The sequence below is a fragment of the Cinclus cinclus genome, chromosome 3 (assembly GCF_963662255.1).
Source record: "Cinclus cinclus chromosome 3, bCinCin1.1, whole genome shotgun sequence".
In the NCBI taxonomy this organism is placed as follows: domain Eukaryota; kingdom Metazoa; phylum Chordata; class Aves; order Passeriformes; family Cinclidae; genus Cinclus; species Cinclus cinclus.
The window spans coordinates 68046989-68069492 of NC_085048.1; the positions used below are offsets into that span (position 1 = coordinate 68046989).

The 22504-nt window shown below is 36.2% G+C and overlaps 1 protein-coding gene across 1 annotated transcript in view; it reads right to left on the reverse strand.

Annotated features, from left to right (window-relative positions):
• The window catches only part of RYR2 (ryanodine receptor 2), a 286628-nt gene that overhangs the window by 243146 nt on the left and 20978 nt on the right, over window positions 1–22504 (reverse strand). The window contains exon 5 of the mRNA XM_062489006.1: window positions 3858–3878. Within this exon, the coding sequence (XP_062344990.1) occupies window positions 3858–3878 (21 nt within the window). The remainder of the gene's footprint in view (window positions 1–3857; window positions 3879–22504) is intronic.

The following is a 22504-nucleotide window of genomic DNA, read 5'->3' on the forward strand; positions in this document are numbered from 1 at the left end:
GTTCACTTTAACATCATACAGTCTCATCACACATTTTCCTTCAAGACATGTATTGGAACCGAGTTCTCAGTATTTGAAACTGAGTTAACACTGCTCATATTACTCCCTACATTGAGCCATGTCTGCAGTCTATGTTACATCTAAAATTTGAATGCAAATTCTTTATATTGAGGGATTAAATATTTGTGCACAAAGAACATTCTCCCACAGTAATATGAAAAATTAATCTATATTTAAGCAAATTAACTGTGTGAACAAGAAATTATAAGAAAAAATTGTCCTTATATAATTCATGTAATGCTTGAAAATCATACTGATTATAAAGTACTAATGTGCAATTAATTACTTTAATAGCACTGAAGACGTACTACTTAAATCATTTCCCTTGATGAAGCTTTGTTGTGTGGCTCACTCCAACCTCTACAAGAACCCTAGGTTGCTTCCTCCAGTCAAATTCCATTTGTTTTATTTATCCAACCTGCACTATCAAAGCGAGAATTTATTCACTGCTTCTCAGCTCAGAAGTCCCTGTAGTGAAAGCGGTTCTTTTAACAAGTGTCTAAAGTGTCTTCCTTACTCTGGAAGTTTCTTTTCTCCAAAGAAATTGAAAATTAGCTTTACTAGTGGCATAAAACTGAGCTAATATAGTAGCTCCTCAAGGGGAAGAGAAAAAAATTACCATTACCCTCAGTGGAACATTTAAAACGTTTATCATTATCCTCTCTGTCTCAAAAATTGAAGACAATCCTACAATGTTATAATTAGCATAGCTTTGCCATCAGCCAGGGTAAACATGAAGATCCTTGTACATTGCACTCTGAATTTAAGAAACAGTACACTTCATTTCCTTTCAGGTAAAAAGCTCTTGACAGCAATCCCTCCTGAAAATAATAATTCTGGATGTCTCTTAAGGCTAAATTTTCAAAATAATTTACCAACTAGACGTAGTCAAATATGTAAAAAAAGGCCAAATCATCACATCACCAGAGATACCCAAGAAAATTTCTTATCCTTACACTGAAACCTGTTGCAGAGCTAAGAAGTTATCCTGAAAGTCAAGGCAGACACTCAGGTGCTTTTATGAGTACATTAGTCCTGCAAGTATACAACATTTCCCTTGAGATCACAAATTTGCAAGCACATTGCTAATTCACAGAAAGAGACACTTTAATACTACTTCTCTTATTTCATAAATACATTAAAAGAGAAAAAATATGGAGATTAAAGGAATTCCTTTCACTATGTATTATTCAGTTTCATCTTACTTAATTACTGTCATTTTCTCTGTAAAGAAAATACATTCAGGGTCTTCTAAATTTTGGTTCAAATTAAATAATCTCTTTCATCAAATACTTGGGATTCCCCACATTGGTAGTTTTAGAAAAAGCAGAAAAGGCAGTTTCAGATATGAAATGGGAGCCAGGATGCATTGGGCAAGATGTCATTAATCTGCTTGATTCTGCACTGAAGCAGACCTACAAGCCTTCACACTCACACCTGTTCAGTGTCAAAAGGATGAAACCAAGAGTTCAACAAGTATCTTAAAACCATTTAATTTGTACCCAGTTGCAGCTGCCAGCACATCCCTTCAGTAGAATAAAGATTTTGGAACAAAATCACAGTAAGAATTATAGTTTTATAGAAGTACACAGGAACCAGAGTATTTTCATCTAAAACTTTTGTTAGTACACTTTACAGGGTAGAACAGCTCAGAAGTGAATTACTTTATCTCATCCTTTGAACAGCATGAAACTGCTTACAACAAAGTTCAGCTAGTAATTTGCTCATTAATTTGACATGAAGCTTCCCTCTGGGCTTGGGCTTTAAGGTTTGCACAGATAGATATAACCAAACACACTTGCATTAACCTTGTGTGTTGTATACTGGAAAACAGCTTATCAAGAAATGCATGCGTTAGAGTGAGGTGTCTGCCTCAGTGCCCAAGCAGCAATATAACAGCCAGCTTTCTACTGCATTAATTCACTATACCTCCAGTCCTCCATAAGACCTTTGGTATCACTCTGGAATTACAGAGGGACTTAAAAGCTGCTTTACAGGCCAGACTGGAGCTTCATCTGGGAGAGAATAGTTTTATGTATGAAGTAAAGCCAGTATGCACTCCAACCCCATCAGAAAGACTGATTATAATCCAGACAGCCTATTAGGAAAAGTCTTTACCCAATGCAACTTGGAATGACACATTTAGCTTTGCTCTCATGGGAACCAGGTCTTTTTAAAATGGTTTAAGGACACATTATGATGAAACTGTCTTTCCAAAGCAAGATTTTGATGTTACTAAGTTCTGAATTAAATAATAATAATAATAATAGTAATAATAATAAGTCCCACCAGAATAGCAGATCTGATTTCTATTTATGCAAGTAATACTAGACTTTCCATGTTCCATGAACAGATTATGAACGCTTTAGTCATAAATAAGCCACCTCAGTGTCACCAATAAACTTCTGGCATATAGTATTTCATGCATTGTGGTCTATGAGGAGAGGTGCCTGTACAGTACTGAACATGTTTTTTATTGCTGTTTTTTCTCTTTATATAAAATTATTCATAGGAGTGAAATAACAGAATCTAAAGATGCATAACCAAGCTTTCTTAATCATAATTAAAACCTGGACAAAAAGAAAAGATAACCTGACCATCAGTATGTCGTAAAACACTTAAAATCATTTGCATAACAATTGCTGGTTGTCATAAATACCAGATCCATAGAACATGGATAATGCTGTCATACTGATACAATTAGCAAAAATTAATACTTAACTGCTATTATTAGTTATTATTTAGTTATTAGTTATTGCTTAATAAATATTATAAACATCTACCTGCATATGCGACATGACACAGACATTTTTTGAGTACAGTAGAAACGGTGTTGAAGAGGCTAAGCCACTATTTAAACAACGCACTTACCTACAGGAGTCTCAAACTCTAACTTGAGTCACTACTTACTATAAAGATGTAGTAGTCAAAGATTAAAATTCTGTAATTTCTGGCTGAAATAAAATGAGACCAGTGCTATAGTTATGTTATTGGCCATATTTCAGAAGACACCTGGGGGTGTCTCTGGTCATGTGCAGCCCAAACTAAGTATTAAGAAACCAAGGAGACCTATTATAGCCCAAGCTTTCAGTGAGGCCTCTAATACTTTCAAGGAGAACAAACAAGTCTACACACATTTTATGACCACTAACTCATACATAACACTGGTGTTAGAGATTACATTGAAGAAAAACATACATAAATATGTGCCACAGAGGGAAGTTATATCAGATGCCCAAACAAATGTGTATGGTATACACAGACACATTAGGAGAGGCCATAACAACACATTAAGCAGAGAATTGTACTTTATTTGCTAAGATCTAGGAAATATTGGTTTTATTCTTTAGCGGCTGTTCTCTACCACCAAATATATTTTTCATAGTTGCAGCTACACATAGCATCACACATTATTTATTAGTATTAACTATCTTACTATCATGCAGTTTAAGATTACAGAGTCTATACTGGAAAAGACAGGGTGGATTACAGAATGGAGTTATAACATTAGACAGCAGGGCTCAAAACTGAAAGGGAATAATCATACATTTATGTTACACGATTCTGTGATCAAATTTGAAGAGATAAAATTCATTTTGGTAACATAAAATTTGGTAGGACAATTCAGAAGTGACCAGATTTTACATGACCATGTATTCGTCTCTTTTTTTTGTTTGTTTTTTTGAGCCGTGCAAGTTGAAGGGTCATGAACACACAGGGTATCAAAACAGACAGGTTAGACTCAGTGGCAACATGAAACATTTGGGATCAAGTGAATAAAAGACAGAATCACATACCCATTTTTCCACATCAACTAGCTGTAGAAAGAAAAAGCAAGAAATCAGTAAATCTCTTTCCTTAAATAAAGCATATCAAAGTCTATTTTGAAGTTAACATTTCATATTTTCAGAAATGTATCTAGTATGAAAGAAAATGTATTCTATTCTATAGCTTCTAGTAATGAACATATTCTCCCGGCACCTTCTCTTTAAAATGCCAGCAGCTCACTTTGTCTTTATTTTGTGGAAAGCACTTCAAATAATTCTAGATTATTCTAAATTCTAGAAGTCAAAAACGTCCTTCTAAAATCAGATAAGAGGCAGCAAAGGAAGACTGATGCTGAATTATTTCCACACTGTATTCAGTACCAACCAGTCAAAAATGCAGAACACAGTATCCTACAAATCAATCTCCATTTCCTCTTGAGTAAAGCTCTGCCACTAATGGACATCATTCACTTGAAAAGGTTTCACTGCTGCTATTCATGGTTTGCCATTTTAAAAAATGCCATGAGTTAAAATTAGGGGTACCTGTCAAACCCTGACCCTACAACCTGCAGCATAATGAGAGTACCTTGCATAAGAACAGAGAATAGCAGATAAAAATGTGCCATAACAGCTGTAACAGACATAAAAATGTCATCCATTTCTTCTATGGGGAAAGTTAAAATAACTCCAAAAGTTTAAGGTCTTGTATTAACACAACTCTTTCAGGACCCATTAAGGAAACATTTTAAATTACTCTCTCTAAAAAGTCTTTGGACTATCTTACAGTCTCAGAAAGGATTGAGAATATCTACTAGAACATATTTCAGCAACTAGAACAGTTAGTATGCCACTAATTTTTAAATACTTAGATGGCACTAAGAGCAGTATATCTGAAGTAGATTGGTCTCTCGACTTTGCACAGAAAACACTGCAGAGTATCATGCCTTCAGTGGTTTTACTGCAGGCACATATTGACCTTTTGTTAGCAGATGCCACATAAAAGTTTAATAATTTAAGATAGCTTAGTGCAAAGCAGGAACAATTTTCAAAACCAGTAATATCTGAATGTCAAATTGCTTGTGAAATTACTGTAATAAAAGGCAATGTATTTAGTTCTCATCTGGTAAAATAGCTCTATTCAAAACACACTTTCTCACTTTTAATATACATTTCAATTAAAGGGCAACTATATTTTTGTTCAGTGATGCTAGTACACAAAATTCTGATTTGCCCCCATTTCTTTTTTTAGCAATCTTTACTGCGAACTTTTTTATCAACCACAGCTGCAGAAATGCCTCCTTAAAAACAGCTAAACATTTTAAAACAGATACAAGATAAGAAATGGTTTTATAAGATCTTGGCAAGTTATAAAAGTAAGCAATAATTTAAATCTAAATGCAACTACACTGCCTTAATTTAAAAAACCAAACAATATATGTACAAGTATTTATTTTATTACCTTGCCTTTGATACATCTTTGCTTTGTTAAATTGTATACGCTATGAAAACAGCGCTGCAAGCAATTTGCCAGTGTGACAATGCTAGAAAGAGGTGATGCATGTTTTATTGCCTTGCTCTGAGAATAAATTGCTGTCCCAAAGCGCAAGTGAACAAGGCAGCCTCAACTGTTACGAGAGAACCCACTCAAAATGGCACAACAGCCATTATCAGTTTTACAATTAATTGCCTTATAATTGCTGAATTGTCTGTTTACTGTATTTTAATGGACACCAGATAGCTTCATGAGTCACATGCAATATTTTCCAAGTACTTCTATACTGCACACACTAATTCTGCATTGGTATATTCATGTTTAAATAGAATGTCTCTCAAGACAGCCACTTGAACTGGGCATGTACACTTGTCAAATCATGCAATTTGACACCCACATGGGAAAGACTACGAACTTATCAAGAGAGATCTGATTCTGAAAGTGTGGCACAGTGCACAGCACAATCAGATCTTCCATTCGTAATTACAGCCATATTTCACAGACCTTCTGCAGTGAGCTTCATCAGAGACCTCCCAGGTCCTGCTGTGCTCCCACTTTGTCTGTGGGAGGGCTCTTTGAGTGACTCAAGTGACAAGGAGACATTGCTTTCTTACAGACCAATTCCTCACAAGTTCTAAAACTTGTTTGTGCAACATACGGAGATAAAAGTTTGTCTGCTTTTGGAACCTGTTCTGGAAGACTTGTGACCTGGACATTTAGTATCCAGTTTGGGGGAGGAAATGGGCATAAGCATGATAGAAGATTATATTTACTCATCTGGAAATTTCTAGGGACGCGGATTAGGTAAAGATAAAAACAAACAAAATTACTTGTATCCAAGAGTAATTGCCCTAACGTAGACAACCTAAATGTAAAGCTTACATAAACAGAAATGAAACAACGGATACCTCAGTCTAGCACACGTATCTAAGATCTAAGCTATGATTTAGAAAACAGGCAAGCAAAGGCTTCACAGCACAGCTAAATACAGATTCTGTTACACACTGACACCTCCATCTTTTGTCTGTCTTCAAGACTAGAAGCCATAGGAACCCTTTTCCCATGGATTTCCCAGCACCCATCCAAATTCAGGAAACACTAAGATTCAAAGTTTCTGCTGCTGTATATGCATTAGTCATTAATCCAAGGGGAGAAATGAAAAACAATTAAAAACATAACAAAACAAAACAAACAAAAAATCCACATACACACTAGAAACTGAACAAACAAGTAAACAAATTCTAACATTCTCTTCTACCAGACCACATTTTGTTACCTCTCTTTTTTGGAGTGCTTAAGGTTCCTTGGACTTGAAATTACCTGTTCTTACAATAAATTACTCAGCTCAGGTTTTGCTTACTTGTTCACCTGTTAGGAGATGTAGATATTTCAAGTGGTCTAGGAAGGCTTAACATTCAGGAAGGGCTGGGGACATGGTAGGCAGGGACTGGCAGTCACTTCTTAAGATCCCTCTCAGTTTGGCATCTCAAAGTAACTGCTTCATTTCAATCACACCTTACGTTAAACACAGTCCAAAAGAACAGTACAATCATTGAATTCATAGAGCACAGGAATTTTTCCTTTGTTAAAAAATAAAACAAACAAACAAAAAAAAATCCAGATTCCTTGGAATTCAAAAACTTTTCTTCATCCAGCTCACTTTCTCTCCTGACCACTAAATCATATTTCTTTGGAAAAATAAAACATTTAGGTAGGTATATATTGATTTTTCTCTTTTTCTTTACCCAGAGAGTATCTGGATTGACAACAGTTCCTCCAGCAGAGGATGCAGGATCCATATTAAAATATATACACCTCAAATACAGTGTGCTACTTAGAAACAGTCTTTATGTACCTGGGTACTCAAAGACTTTCTGAGGAAAAAAGAAAAGAACATGACCCTGTCTAACACTGGAGAACAAAATGTAGTGAGTACATTGGCATATGACAATTCTGAGTACAGGAATTATTATCTTGCCATGAGAACATCAGAGTCAGAAAAAGAAGGATGTAATATCTCTGGGATTTGTTTAGTGACTGTGAACTACTTATACTACAATAATAATTTTACAGAAAGCTTCTAATTTGAACTCAAAATAATTAATTCACTGCCTACTGCTAGCAAGCAGCCACCAACAAAAGTTAACGAGTAAAAATTATACACTTGAAACTAGAGAGTAGTGGATAATAAAATGGTCCAGCACCCATATATCTGGGTGTCTAAAATATACAAGTAGTGCTATGAAATTAAACCCAAGGATTCCAAGTTTTCTTCTAAGAACCAAGAAAAATATCAAAGACAGCATTTAGAATGATGAAATAATCTCCCTTCTTGAGCTAGAAGAGACCACTATACTAAGGTGTCTTAATATTTCCCTTAAAATTTCATGTAGCTCTAGTAAGAACTCTCAGTGAGGAACATACAGCCAAAACCTAAAAATTTACTGCTATGCTAATCCCAAAACTTCAGAGTGATATGCACTTGCTGACTTCAGGGGCACATCAGAGCTCCAATCTTTTCAATGAAGCATTCATTTTAAATGCATTTAATCCAAACTGCAAAGCTGTTTTTTGCATCATTTTTTTTCCCAAGCACTGCAGATACCCAGAACTACACTAACTAAACATAAAAGCCAGTTAAAAGAGCAAGAATGTTATTCTGCTACCCCTACTTTCTCTTGCCATACGGAGATGTGAACTAACCAAAGAGAAATAAAGAGGGATCTCATTAGCTTCATGAGGAGTCATTCACAAACTCATTTTTTAAATTTGACAAAAAGCAAGCTCACAGAACATGTGCTGAATAACCACTAATACAGAGGCTTTAATTATGAGTGCAAAAGCTGCAAAGTAAGCTACTTTAATCTGTGAAAACAACCTCCCATTCCTAATTCTGGCTTCTGTATTCTGTTTTCTTTCATCTTCTTGAGCAGCACACAAAAACACTACAGAATTTTATTTCACAGTGTATAGGAGAATATCAGCTGACTCTGGCTAATCACATTCTCTAGAACTGCCATGATACTTATAATATATTGCCATGATCCACCAATGGGATTGTGACTGAAACCTTAATGAAATGTATAACATCTGTTAGTAGATGTTAAATCTTCCCTTGCACTTAAACTCATTTTTCTGAACTAAACTCTTATTTTTAAAATTGTCTTTTATTTTTTTTCCCCCATTTCTCTGTTGTGGAAACTGAGAACATACAGCAAAATCTTTGTCTAAAATTTTAATAAAGACAAGCAAGGTGAGAATAAGTAGAACTGAACTAGATTCAAAACTGAATTGTATTCTTTACTTCTATTGCAACACTTGTTTAGTTTCATAGACACCACGACTTCCTGAATTTAATACTTAACAAGGTAATTGGTGATACGCCTTCTCTTCCAGCCCAGGGCTGTCTTCCAGTGTAGATATTTGTCTTCAAGACACTTTAAGAGCTGTGCTTTCATGTCTATTTCTTTCAACTCCTTCTCTGCATGCAACTTAGATCAGAAAATGTTACTGGGTAGAAACCAAGTTCTCTTCCTCCAACATAATTTTTTACTGATCATCACCCTAGAAAGAAAACTTTGAGCACATTAGCACTCCGAGGGTCATGGTAAGGCCAGAAAAAGCCTTGCTGCTATCTACCTCCAAAATAGGAAACTTGTCTAGGATAACAGAAATGTTTTCTTTCATGCCATACATCCTCATCCCAAACACGATGCACACACCAAAGAAGAGCCCATATGCCAGGCCAGAAGTATTTGCGTGTCACAATTCTGTGATGTGAAATGGATCATGATTTTATTCCTGTCCTTGCCTGACCCTGAGGATAAGCAGAATGCAAAAACACTGTGCCTGCCATTCTTGATCTGTTCCAGTACTTGCAGTTGATCAAAGTGCAGTTGATCAAAGCCAAGCCATATTATTTTTGCCTTATTTGAAATGACCTGCTAGCAATCACTTCTGATGCTACATAAGGTGCACTGAGGAGAAAATGGCATTATGCCTTTCTCTGTAAAAACTCTATACTTTCTTTCCCACTGTTTTACTTCCTGTCCCTATTTTCAGTATTGGCATCTCTACAATAGCTGTGAGTAGACAGTATTTAAAGTAGAATAAGACTCTATTAAACTATTTCATCTTTTCATAAAGTTTTCCACTGGTAGCAAATCTACATGATACAAAAACCCAGACTGCATTAAACGCTGAAATCCTCTTCCTCTCCTTCCTCTTCTTTCTGTCACTTTCTTTCTTTCTTTGCAGTAAGAAGCACTTAGGTCATGTAAACTCAAAATTTTGGGATGGCAGACCTTGCAGCAAGTACAAATTAACATTGTTTGACATAGCAGCTCAGTCCCTCTTTACAAGACACTGCCATCTGATAAAGACTTATCCAAAAAATCTTCTTAAGAAAATTACTGCATTTTGTTATTTCAGTGAGTTATGACTGGTACCTGTAGACAATCCCTAGACTACGAGAAAAACTCAAAGTATAGAAATAAGAAGCTATAACTTGGCCTTTTTGCTTGAAAGTTTGATTAAGAAAACTTTTTGGTCAGTACTAGGAAACTAAAACAGCTCTGGTTTGTGATGTCAAGAAACCTCTGGTACATTTCTGACTCTTCCTTGCTACATGGGGGGGTTCTGGCAAACCTGAAAACATTTTCAGCCTGTCATATTCACAGCTGCTGTTAGCTTTCAAATAGGTTATTAACTAGGCTACTCTAGTGTGAATCAGAGAGCTTAAATTGTCAAGAGTGCATTTAACTGCCAGTCTTCATACTATTTTTTAAGGAAGTACCTTGGTAACTTGGCTTATTCATTAACATACAGAACACTTATTAAAAGAAATGGGAGGTGTTACCTCCTTCCGCTGGCATGAGAGATGAAATTACTTTCACCCTCCTCCCATGCTGAGAAAATGACAAAGCTGCCAGCTCTCTGTGTTATCTTGCTGCTTACTAATACAAAGTAATTAATGAATTCAGAGTTCCACAGTTGGAGATAGGTGATTTGAATATTCAAAAATCCACCAGCTACAGTTGCATTCCTATCCCAAAATGGCTCCATTCTGTCTTAGAAGCACAGGAAAGCTTTTCAGCTCTGTGAGAAAACACACATTTTCTCCATCCTTTAAACACAGAAGGATAATTATACATGCAAGACACTTGAATATGATGACTCCTTCACACAGTCCTTCAGATCAGAGGATAAGGGCTTCACTTTAATCCACAGCAAGGACTATCCCACACATGAAATTAGACAGCAGTTTGCTGGTCAGTGGCACAGAAAACAGATTTTAATAAAACAAGGCACCAGGAGGAGTGATTAATCAGCCATGACTAGATGGGAGTTAATAAGCTCATGATGCAATTTAGCTAGAACGTTGCCTAACTGATGGGTATCTTGCAGACAGCATTTTCCTGAAAAATGAAGTTGTCAACTATTGGAGTAGAGGTTGTGAAATTAATTTTTTTTCGTATTACAGAAACACTTCAGCCTTGGATTTACACACAAAGTGTGCAACCAAATGCTTTCATTCTCCTAATAAGGTCTGACATAGATTTATGAGTGCACAAGTCTGAAAATCTCCTGGCCTTAATTACAGTGCTTTACCACAACATTACTGAGACTTTTAAATAAAAGATATTTGTTTGATGGCTATTTTCTCATGTTGTCCATGAGTTATTTCTGTATCTATTTATCCATTTCAGTGCTTGTCTAATGTAATTCAATTGGAGGGGGGGAGGGAAGGGAGGGCAAGGCAATGATTGTGATATTTGGAAGCAAGTACAGACATTCTAGAAGTAATGTTACTAATAACATTAAAAGAAAAGATGGATATTGTGTCAGTAAGCAAGCAGCATACCAGTCAGTCAGTTCTCTTGCGAAGTTAAGTTTCTCCTGTTAGCAACAAGAATGAGACAACAATGTATAGAAACAATCAGTCTCACATGATGAGAAAAATAAACAGCAGATCCAAAAACAACGGCATAAACAAAGGAAATAAAAGCTATCAAAAGGAATTAAGAAAAAAAAAGAATAATTTTATATTGATGCTAAAGAAACAGATACCTGATTTTAATTGTTGTACTCTAAAATCAGTGCAAAAATCAGTGTCAGGTTTATATTAGAAAGATAATTAACTCAATAATAGTGTATTTGGTTACACCAAGCTGTAGAACAAATGGAACTTTTAGCTAAGCACTTCCTCACAGGTTGAAGTCTTCACTTAGACATGAGTGAATGTTACGTGTTGCATCACTCCCTTTAACAATCACTTTCACGATCCCATTTTCAAGAAGCTCTTTCCAAATTTCAACTGCAGTACAATTCCCTTGTATTTGGCTCTCTGAATTTGACTTCTTGATTAGTCAAGTCTTGCTCTCAGTTTGAAGTGATCCAAGGAGCCAAAACAAAACCAAGAAACTGGTGGAAATGAAAAATCCTTCCAGAATTAGGAAGCAAAGGAAAGGAAATTTCCCTTTATGAAATGCAGTTAGACTATAAAAAGGAAATGGGTATGAACCAAAATTTCCTAACCGCTTTAAATACAAGTCAAATAAACATGTAAGAAAGACTTTAGAAAATGCTTTCTTCTCTACTATATTTAAACCAATAGCTATATTTGTAGCCTTCAAATCCCCAAGAGTTACAAGTCAAGTTACATGGAAAGCCCTTAAATGGTATCATATCCTATCCCATCCCATCCCATCCAATCCACAAAAGGTTTCAAAAAGTGGCCTGCAGTAAAAGACAATGGGAATAAGATGCTAGGGTGAAAAAAGAAAGAGGAAAATAAGATAAGAGAAAAAATTTTTAGCATGTAACAAAATAATTTTTGTACCTCACTTATAAACTATCAGATACCAAGCAGAAATCATCAAATGTAACCATGGAGATCCACTAATCAGTTTATTTCATTAGTCTCTTGCTTAAGCTTTTACATCCTTGTGTTAAGGCATTATTTTTCTTTACTTTTTAACATCAAACCAATAAAATCTTGAAGTCATCTATGAAAATTATTTGATTTTCACTGGAAAAAGATGGAAAAGTTACTGGAATTTCAGAAGAAATCTGACTAGAAAGCTTATTGGATGTGCTATTTCTTCTCTGAGTCCATGCCATGGCATACATGAGTTGAGAAAGCTGGGTAGGGTAAGACATCTGAGCTACAAAAAGGCTGAGCAGTCTCAAAACTCAGCAAGTCTGTGTTTTCCCATGCAAAGATCTCAGTTCCCTAAAAAATTTTTATTTTACACTTTGCAGCATCTTGGAAAACTGAGAGAAGCACAAGAAGCACTGGAGACTCATATTGCTTGCAGTAATACAAAGAAAGCATACAGAAAGAGAACTGTAGTCTTCTGGGCAGAGGCAAGTGCTGGCTGCCTAACATGTTCCTCTGAAGATCTCCAAACCCACCAACAAGTTGTTTCCTTAGGACAAAGGTTCTGTATTTCCCTAAGTAATATACCTAAAATTAAGTGACATATGGCTGAGGAGAGAGAAGAAGAAACCCCACCTGAAACTTCTTGGAACAGAAGGAGGATTTAATCAGTTACTAACATTATTCAAATTTGGGCAAATGCACAAGTTCTTTAAAGAAGCCAATCTATACCCAGTAAATCACTTATATTCTAACACCACCTGGAAATGGAATTTTACCGGAAGACCAAAATGCATGAATACCCAGATAACTAAAATAGTTTGTTGCCAAATGACCTACATATACACTAGACTATGTCAATTTACCACATTAAATAATCACCACTAAGAAAAAACAGGATTTCCAAATCTGTCATTTTCCTTCTGCTATTTGAGTACCATTATCTTGTGACTCATCCCAATATTTTTTTTTAAATAGAAACATCTTCCCAAAAAAGTGAGTGTTCTGCATATTTGTCAACAGACTGTCAGCTATTAAAGACTGCTTCATGAGTGAAAGCTGCATGTACCACCATCATTACAAGCACATTGCACTCCATCAGCAGTATCTGCAGAAACAAGCATTAACTACAGAAAATCATACAACAATACAGGACTCCCCAAACTGAAGAAGATGACAACATCCAACACAGGTTTACTAGCAGAAGCCTGAATACACTTTGTTCTTGTCAAGTTTCTTTTCTTTGCTCTGCTGACTTAGTAGTACATTATTTCCATAAAGACAAATAAGGCTTGAGCTTTCACCCCATCACATAAAAAAGAAAATCAATGCCTTATCTATTTATACACAGAGGGAATTACTATTATTAAAAGACTAAAGGGCAACTAACTGTGGAAGTAGCAAATGCTAAAAGGATTGTAGCCTAGGCAGAAAGAGGAGACTATAGGGGAAAGGAAGGACAATCTTCAGAGCTCAGCAACTATCATGTTTGAAAAAAAAAATATGGATCAAGATCAAAAACCTAACTAAATGTGGGGATAATACCATCCCTTCTTACTTACCATGTTGATAGTTCATATATATTTATCAGGCATGCTTCTGAAGAGGAAGAAGTCAATCCAGACTGCCTGCAGGAACACAGCAGGAGCCTCAACTGCAGCTGAGATTCTGAAAACACTCCAAAATGGATCCTGCTGGCATGGGACCCTTTCCCCACCACAGAGGCCAGAGGCAGCTCAGCAGGTTGGCTGCACAGAATGCTGCAGGCTGGGACAGCTCCCTTCCCTGTCCCAGAGCATGCAGTCCTGCCTGAACCTTGAGGGAACAACATCCTGCTCACAAGAGTGACTCTGACACTAAAAAAAACCCCTAAAATCCAGGTCTAGGAAAAGCTCAGTTATCCTGACACACACTGAGGCAAGCTCACGGTCTATAGGTGTTCCTACCACTCAAAAAGGTAAGTCAGGGCCCCAGTGAAGAGCAGCGGTTCACCGCTCCCTCGGGGGTTTCTCTGCTGTGCTCAAATATGACTCGGCTACAAATATGGCACCTGGATGCCAGGGACAGAATCTTACCTCTACCTACAGAGCTGCTCCCCGTTCTCATCCTCTCTCTCTTTACCTTACACCCCTGGTCTTAAGTCCCTCCATTACTTTCACTTTCCTTCCCTCCACCCCCAACTCAAGAGTTCTTACTATTCTGATAAGTAATTAAAGAACAGTAATTCTCTAAGAGAGAAACAAAACCTAGGTATGTTAACTTTAGACCTGAAATAATGTAGCACTCACATTACAGCAGTACTTAAATAAAAGATTGATGCAATCACCTGCTTCGAAGACTCTCATTTCATTATAATAATCGAACAAACCATTTGATAATTCTCCAGCAAAACATTACAAAACCAGAAACCTTCTTGGTAAATCAACACTACCACAGTCACTAAGGAGTAGCTTGGCATCAAAAGAAATAACTTCTCCACAGAGGAATGATTGTTCCAGAGAGAGGTGGAATAACACCCGTTCTCACTAAACCTATTAGTTTTGCTAAGATACCATAGATTTGCTCAGTGATGTAGCTACCATGGATTCAAAATTCCTGTTGCCCTGGGGAGGTGCAATTACATACATGGAGGTGAATCCCCATGCGTAACATCCCTATCGGGACCGGCCCAGCCACCAAGAAATGGTGCATGTTTATCAGCAACTGACAGACACACCACAGAAGTAATACAGAGATGAACCCACCCTCTCCCCAAACTCCTTCCCATTTCCTCTTCAAGACAGGAATCCAGTCTGTTCAGTCCTGCTCACAACACCAGTTCTATCTCTTCTTTTAATGCTACCCTTGTTGGTGCTGTTCAAGTGTTACCCCTTTGGGGAGGACCATTCACATCTAAACTTAAACAATATGGAAGTCTATGATGCATATAGAGCACCATTAGAATCAAAAGCAACCCCAAGGTGCTGAACCCTGCAGGATAAGGAGAGTTAGGAACAAATTCACATTACAAAAATCTTGACCAAATTCGAGGATTAGTGTGGTTTGCCATTTTCTTTAATTACTAGAGAAGGTATTGCTAGCTCCTGGAGGTTGAGCACGCTGAGCACATTTCAAGATAGAGAATCCCATGTGTAATCTTCCAGCTCCAACTGCTCAGATCACATGGAGCTGCCTGATAGGAGACTAGTTTCTTGCTACACAGTACTGCAGACACAATTAACATTTTCCACACTGCCAGCCTCGGTAGCACTGCTATGCATTTCCTATACTGATAACATTTTTCACCACTCACCAAAATATTCTTTAAATTAGCTATCGTAAGTCACTGAGTCAGAAAAAGGATCCTTCCTTTTTTAAATTTTGAATCAACCTAGCCAAATTTTTCAGGAAGCTATCCTTATACAAAGCCAAATATACAAGACAAATGGAGATACGGAGAATTTTCATATATATTATGAGATGCTTATTGAGTATAAATAGTCTGTTTAAAAACTTTGAATAAATATTACTTCCAATCTCAATATAACTGGACAAAAGTAAAAGTTATGCTTTATTTAATTTAAGGGCTTGGGCTTTACAAATAATTCATCATACAGCTGTATGCATTGCAAAAGAAGAGAAGACAATGTTTGAGTATCATATTAGCCAGGCCTTGCCCCAGCTGAGAGATGAATGTTAACTGCACTTTGTACAATCATAGCAGACAAGAATCACGTATAATCATAAACAATTTAATATCACAAAACACTTTTGATTAAGCTAAAGTGTAAGGTTTTAGTGTTTTGAAAAAATTACACTTTTAAGAAATTTTAGGCAGACATGCTTTATGATTCATCCTTTCACATGTCTATAATCTTTTCAACATCAAATTTGTCTCATGCAACACATAGATGAGAGGGTGGTCGCTTACACTTTTGTTTCATTCCAGCTTGTAGTGCAAGCATTGTACTAAATATTGATTTAATAACTCTTCTACAGACTAAACAACTAAATGCTATCCATTTTATGATAATTCATTACCATAAAGCTAACCTCACAAATATTAATTCAATTTTCACAATACCCCAGATGACTTATCAATAGATTTAAAGACTCCACTAAAACCAATGAAATACACAGAGCAGGGAGGTTAGTCTGAAACACCTAGAACCCAGTTTCTATCATAATGTGTAGTTTTCATCAGCTACAGTCTTCAACATTTGCATCAATCAGTCCTGAGGTAAGAAGACAAACAAAATCAGAAAAAAATGCAAGGAGCAATCACTGCTTAGCTTGTTGATCCCAACTGCTTATCTACACTGGCCTGGTTTAAAAACTCAGTGTGTTACTACCTTTGTCGAGACATCTGCTAGCATTAAGAAAATGAGTGGTTTAGGAGACTATCTGAGCTTTACACAGGACTGAGCAGCAAAACTGAGACTCTTCAACATTCTAAAACAGTATTTGAATGTGAGGATTTGGTGGGGTTTATCTTTTTGTCATTTTGATAATTTTGCATAAATAGCCTTTAATACATCAATTCCAACTGCTGATTTTCTTTTTTTAAAAAAAGGATTTGCTTCAGAAGACAAATTTAACTGTATCATTTTCAATTTTGCTGTGCTTAAATTTCATTTTATAAAGAACCCAAACTCTTTCAGGACATAAAAGGAATCTTTACTGAAAGTATCAGTAAATTGCCATACTTTATTTTAACAAGCTATAGCTTATAGATGGCACAGGGATAATGCCTATATAATTGATAGGTAAAAGGCATAAAAACAACTAATCCCCTTTATTTTTAATCCAAGTTAAAAGCCACACAGTACACCCTGAGTTCCTCATTGTAATCTCTCTGCCAGTATTTCTCAGTTGTCCTCATGGCAGCTCAGTGCATAAAAGTGCCAGTTTCAGCAACTTTTATATTGCTCATATTCAGTCAGCAACTTTTTGTTCAACTATTCTCAGTTTGTTACCTAGGACTACATGGAATCTGAACCAATTCTTGTTTTAATCCTCACATTCCCATTCCACTTCAATGGCAGAATGGAACTGGCTACAGTTCTCCCTAAGTTCAACTGCAACAGTGCCTGAGTCGTCCAATAACATCATTCCACAATCAGATTTTTCCTTCCACGACCAATGTTCTTCTTCACGTGGATTACGAGAACACCCAAAAGTATCAAACAGAAGGAAGTCTGCTTCCAGCTCTGAAACTCCAGCTCTCTGGAATAGCAGCCCTCAAGGGTTAATAGTGGCATGGGCAGAGATTCACATCTTCATGACCAATCAGGAGGACAGGATAGGGCTTCTGAGCACAGCAAATCTTCATGGCATACAGTATTAGAATAGCACAGTTGCTGGGCAAATAAATACTGGGGAGAATGCAGGAAACTGCACACTGAATTGTTCCATAGATAGTACAGCAACTAAGATCAATTTGCAGGAAACTAGAAAGGGATTTAGCCATGTATTTCATTTTACCTAAAAGTAAACAAATTTCAAGCATACTAACGCAACTGAGAGCCAATTTTTTCCCCCCTGTAAAATGAAGTCTGGAAAAACAAATAGCAAAAAAAATAAAAACACTTCAGGCTTTCACAGAAAGAAAAAAACAGAGTGTGATTTTATGAATAAGCACTTAAAATAATTTCAATATTAATTCTAGAGTGTCCTATACTCTCCTGATGTATTCTAGTTCTTAGTTCATTCTTTCATTCAAAACAGAAATTGTAACTACTTATATATTCACCTTCTTGATACAGGTGACATGTGAAGAAATCCTTACTTGTTCCACTACTACGTTTTTTCTAGTAAGCAATCAAAAAGCTGACACTTGAAGTGAAAGGACACAAAAGCAGCTGACAGAAATCCATTGGGTTCCATTAAGGGTAAGTGAGTTTGGTGCATCTGTCCTGCCGGAGTCATTAAAACACAATTCCTAAGGAAAAACATTACAGTCCAAGTGCAGATGATTTTACCAGTGAGCAGTTCATGTAGCATGAAGCCTAGCCATTACCAAAGGAATTGAACGTTCCAAATGCTTCACTGATAAAATTGTGGGGAAAAAAAATCAAAAACCAACAAACAAAAAAACCTGCAGGAGTCTCACACTCCTATATACACCTGAAGAAAAAAAGCCCAGGCATCCACCTTGTGTTGGCAGAACAAAGCACAGTTCAACAAACAGCAGCTCCAGAAACTCTCACCAAAATACATGTCCCTTACTCTACACCCTCCCAATGATACAAGATTTACCTGTGGAAGTATGGTACAACAGTAGAATTGGAATGGTTTGGCACTCACCAGTCTTCTGGTAGACCAGAGTGAAGAAAATGCTTTACCGCTGCTGACAGAAACTAATTAAAGCTGCTGTAAAAGACAACTTATTAACAGAGTCCTCAATCACTCCAATGGATGGTTCAGTTAAGAACAATTCTCTGTTTGGGATACAATGTCTCCCATCCACACCCAGATGTACACCACACTGGCATGTGGAAGTAAGTAGCATACAACTGTATTTATATGTGTTGAATATAAATACACACATATGTATATATAGTCTATTCATCAGGTATGGCATGTAAAATATAATCCAGAATATTCAAATTTCAGTGGTCTAATTTATTACAATTATCATGAAGGACTATAAAAAACATAAAAAGGTGGAAAAATAGTACATTATTTATATAATGGGACTGTAGGATATATTTCAGAACACGTAGGCAAAGCAAGTGTAACTCAGGGAATAACAGGCATTTATTTTTTGTTCCAGCCAACATAGATGATAGATGATTTTGTACTAGTCCACTTACAGGAAAACGTCCTTTAAATGTCAAACTAATTTAATTTCCTGTACCTAGTCACTGTGCCCAAAACTAGCTTTTATCTCTTTGAAGTAACAAAAGCATTAGAATAGAATGAAGGTTTAAACTAGCCCATATTTAAATAAACACACTGAGTAGTGGTGTTCGGAAGACTCAGATCGTCCCATTAGAAAAAAATAATTCATATTGAATCTCATTAAAAACCCTCAAAAATACAGTTCAAATAATAGTAGCAAAGGGCTTTATGAAGGTTACTTTACACTTAATTTGCACACCCTCTTGGCAAACGTTTATCTTAATACATATTTTTCATGCAGCATGTTTGCTTGAGGATTATTTAAAAAGAAAAAACTTTCAGACAAAATCTAAATAATTTTTGAACCAACTGAGGCTAAGAAAATACCTGACAATACTCCATGTCAAATATGTCTGCATACCTTCACTTCTGGCTACCCTCTTCTACTGGGTATACAGAAGGACAAAGGGGAATAATTTTCCTTGTCATAAAAGGGGAGACTGGTAATAGTATACAATGTACAGGTCTGTTGTTTAAGTTTTATGAAAAAGTCATTTATATCTCAAAACTGAAAGAAGACACAAAATTATTAGTCACTCTCTCACACCTGAAACCTGGCAACTTCCCTCCCATGTCCTTGTGACACCTTTTGTCAGTGAAAGAAAGCTGTGCAGAAGGTTCAATAGCACAGAAGTGGTTGATGGTAATGTAAAACAGAAAACCTTGCCTTCCTTTCCTCTTACAGGATACATAAGGTTAGATCCCTTTCTCCTACCCAATATCCATCCTATATGGAAGAACGACCTAACCCTGTTTCTAATAAAAGTTCATATTGTCCACAAATCCCAGAAGTTACCGATTTCAAGAGCACTAATAGATGGCCAGGCTTCATTTCCTAAGACAATGAGGGAAAATTTTGACTATAGCATTTAATCACTTTCACAAGAAGAAAGTACTAGATGATAGAGGTCCTGAATCTAGGAAAGGAAGATGTGATATTTAAAAATTAAAATATTTAAAAAAACAACATCAAACAAACTACCCAAATAGATAATCAAGAGGAAAAAGAATCAAAAGCAAAACACAGTTCAACAGGTTACAATGAAAATTCCTAAATTACTTCAGAAGCTATGGATTTGCCTTCTCAGGATCACTCCAACTAATGGGCTTTAGAGAAATACAAGGTACTTGGGTCCAGAGACAGTTCACTAGAAATAACAACCAGGCTAAGAATAGAAGGCCTGAATGATTTTTATAGTCTTAAATGCTTTATAGAAACATAAGGAAACATCTTCATCTTACATCTGCTTTTCTAATAATAAAAAATTACACTTAAGAACCAATCCAAAATGATTACCAAATAATACCTAGGCTGTAGGTCACCCTTGTGTAGGACAGTGCACCTGTAATTCTGCTTGCCAGAATTACATGGAAATTACACACCACAGCCCAGACTATGTGATGATACTCCTCATTGTATAATTATTTACTATTCCCTCTCCACAGGATTTCTCCCTTTTTCCTTATCTATTTCTGGTTTGTTGGTTTTTGGGTTTTTTTCCTGCAGATGAACTAATGGAAGTGGTACATGCATACAGCACTCCAGACGCTGGCAAAATAAAAAAAAGATAGCTGTTTAAAATAAAAAGTGCAAATAATGCTACCTAAGCAAATAGACAAGGTTGTGATTTTATTTTTGAAACCAAAACCATTCAGTCAAGCTATGAATGTCAGTGTTTCAATAAATTGTCAGAGCTAAGCCTAATATTTTACAGGGAAATGGTGAAACCTCAGAGAACAAAATAACTCAGCAGTGTCTAGATGAAACAGAGCACTATATAACAGAGCATTCTTTGTTAGGAAATTTCAGTCATTTTCCACTGTTGCCTTTCATACTAGCATTCATCTGGTTCAGGAGAGTCAAGTAGGTATACCCAGATAGCGGGATCACTGATCTCACCAGGTATGGAAATTCTCATTTTGGGATTCTTGCACTAAAAATGTACTTATTGCAGAGGTAATCTTGCACATTTAAAGCATGCTAATTGAGAAGTAGCAATAAATACAGTAAGTGCACAGAGTTATTCTTTCATAGGCACAAGAAAACTGCTTATTTTTCTGACTCAAGACAGCATGAGATTTAGTTCATACTACTCAACCATTACATTACTGCTAACTTACCTGTTACATAACAAGAATACCTATTATATAAACATAGCATTCAAGAGATTACACAACACAAAAGGCAAAGCAGCACAGGGAGACCTCTTAAAAGCACAGCATCTTAATAATTTCTAACATAATGAAAAGTAACCGAGGACGGAAAAGACCTCCCTTTGCAGGATTCTTTCCATTAGAAAACTGAGGTCATGCTGGAACCAGTTTATAGCAACAATTTCTCTAAAAATTGCTATACTTTCTTCTCCTAAGTGAAACCCTGTTATTTTAATAAAAATAATTTATGATTCTCCAGAAAGGTAATTTAAGAAAAATTACCTCGTATCTTAAAATTTCTTTCAACAGTTACTTCAAACAAATATGAAGCTGTCTATATAAGTACCTGCCCTATGATATACAAACAAAAATGCAAAGGCAAAATTTGTATATTTTTATAGAAACTACATACAGATACCAAATGTCAATTCTATTAATTTATCAGCAAGAACATATTCAGTCATTTTAGTATCATCATCACTCTTGACTTTCAGAGACTTACTAAAAAGAAAAATATTGACATTGGGATTGACAACATGAACTTGTGTTCATCTACAAATCACTAATTTCAGACTGTTCTCTTCTAATATCAGTATATTAATATGCAAGAGATAGAAGTAAATTCCTATTGCTTTATCTTTCCCGTGCATATCTCAGAAGACCTTTGAGTACAGAGCACTGTAGACCAGTGCAGCTGCCATCAGTGTTATTTAGGCATGGGTGTAACTGTCCAGAGCTCTGACCTTCATGGTTATGCACAGAAAACATCAGTAATTGTTTCCAGAAAATACCAATTACCTCCAAACATGGTATGTCTCATCGGTCAGTGTGTCTTACAAAATCTTTTTCTACTCACATCTAGTGCAAAAAAATAGTCCAGAACTAGTGCAAACATTCCACCTAAGACCCATACAAAGCTCTAAGTCTGCCCTGTTCCCAGCAGAATACCCAAGCTCACATTTTCTAATCATTCTGCAGAGAGGTTTGCTCATTCTCCAATGTTCTCTGGATCTGATCTCTATACTAGAAGTAGATATTCTCTTAACACATGGCCCCAACACTCTGCTGCAGACAGCAAAACAGACAATTTGCAAGTTGATGTTATGATTCAAAGAGAAGTTTCAACATTTCATATTCAAAATGCTTTGTCATTCACTGCATTCTGCCCTATAGCATTACTTTATCACATGTTCCCCTATACTTCCTTTAGTTCATGCTCCTGCTCACATCTATTGGGAATAAACAGAATGAAAATTGTTGCTGTACTTC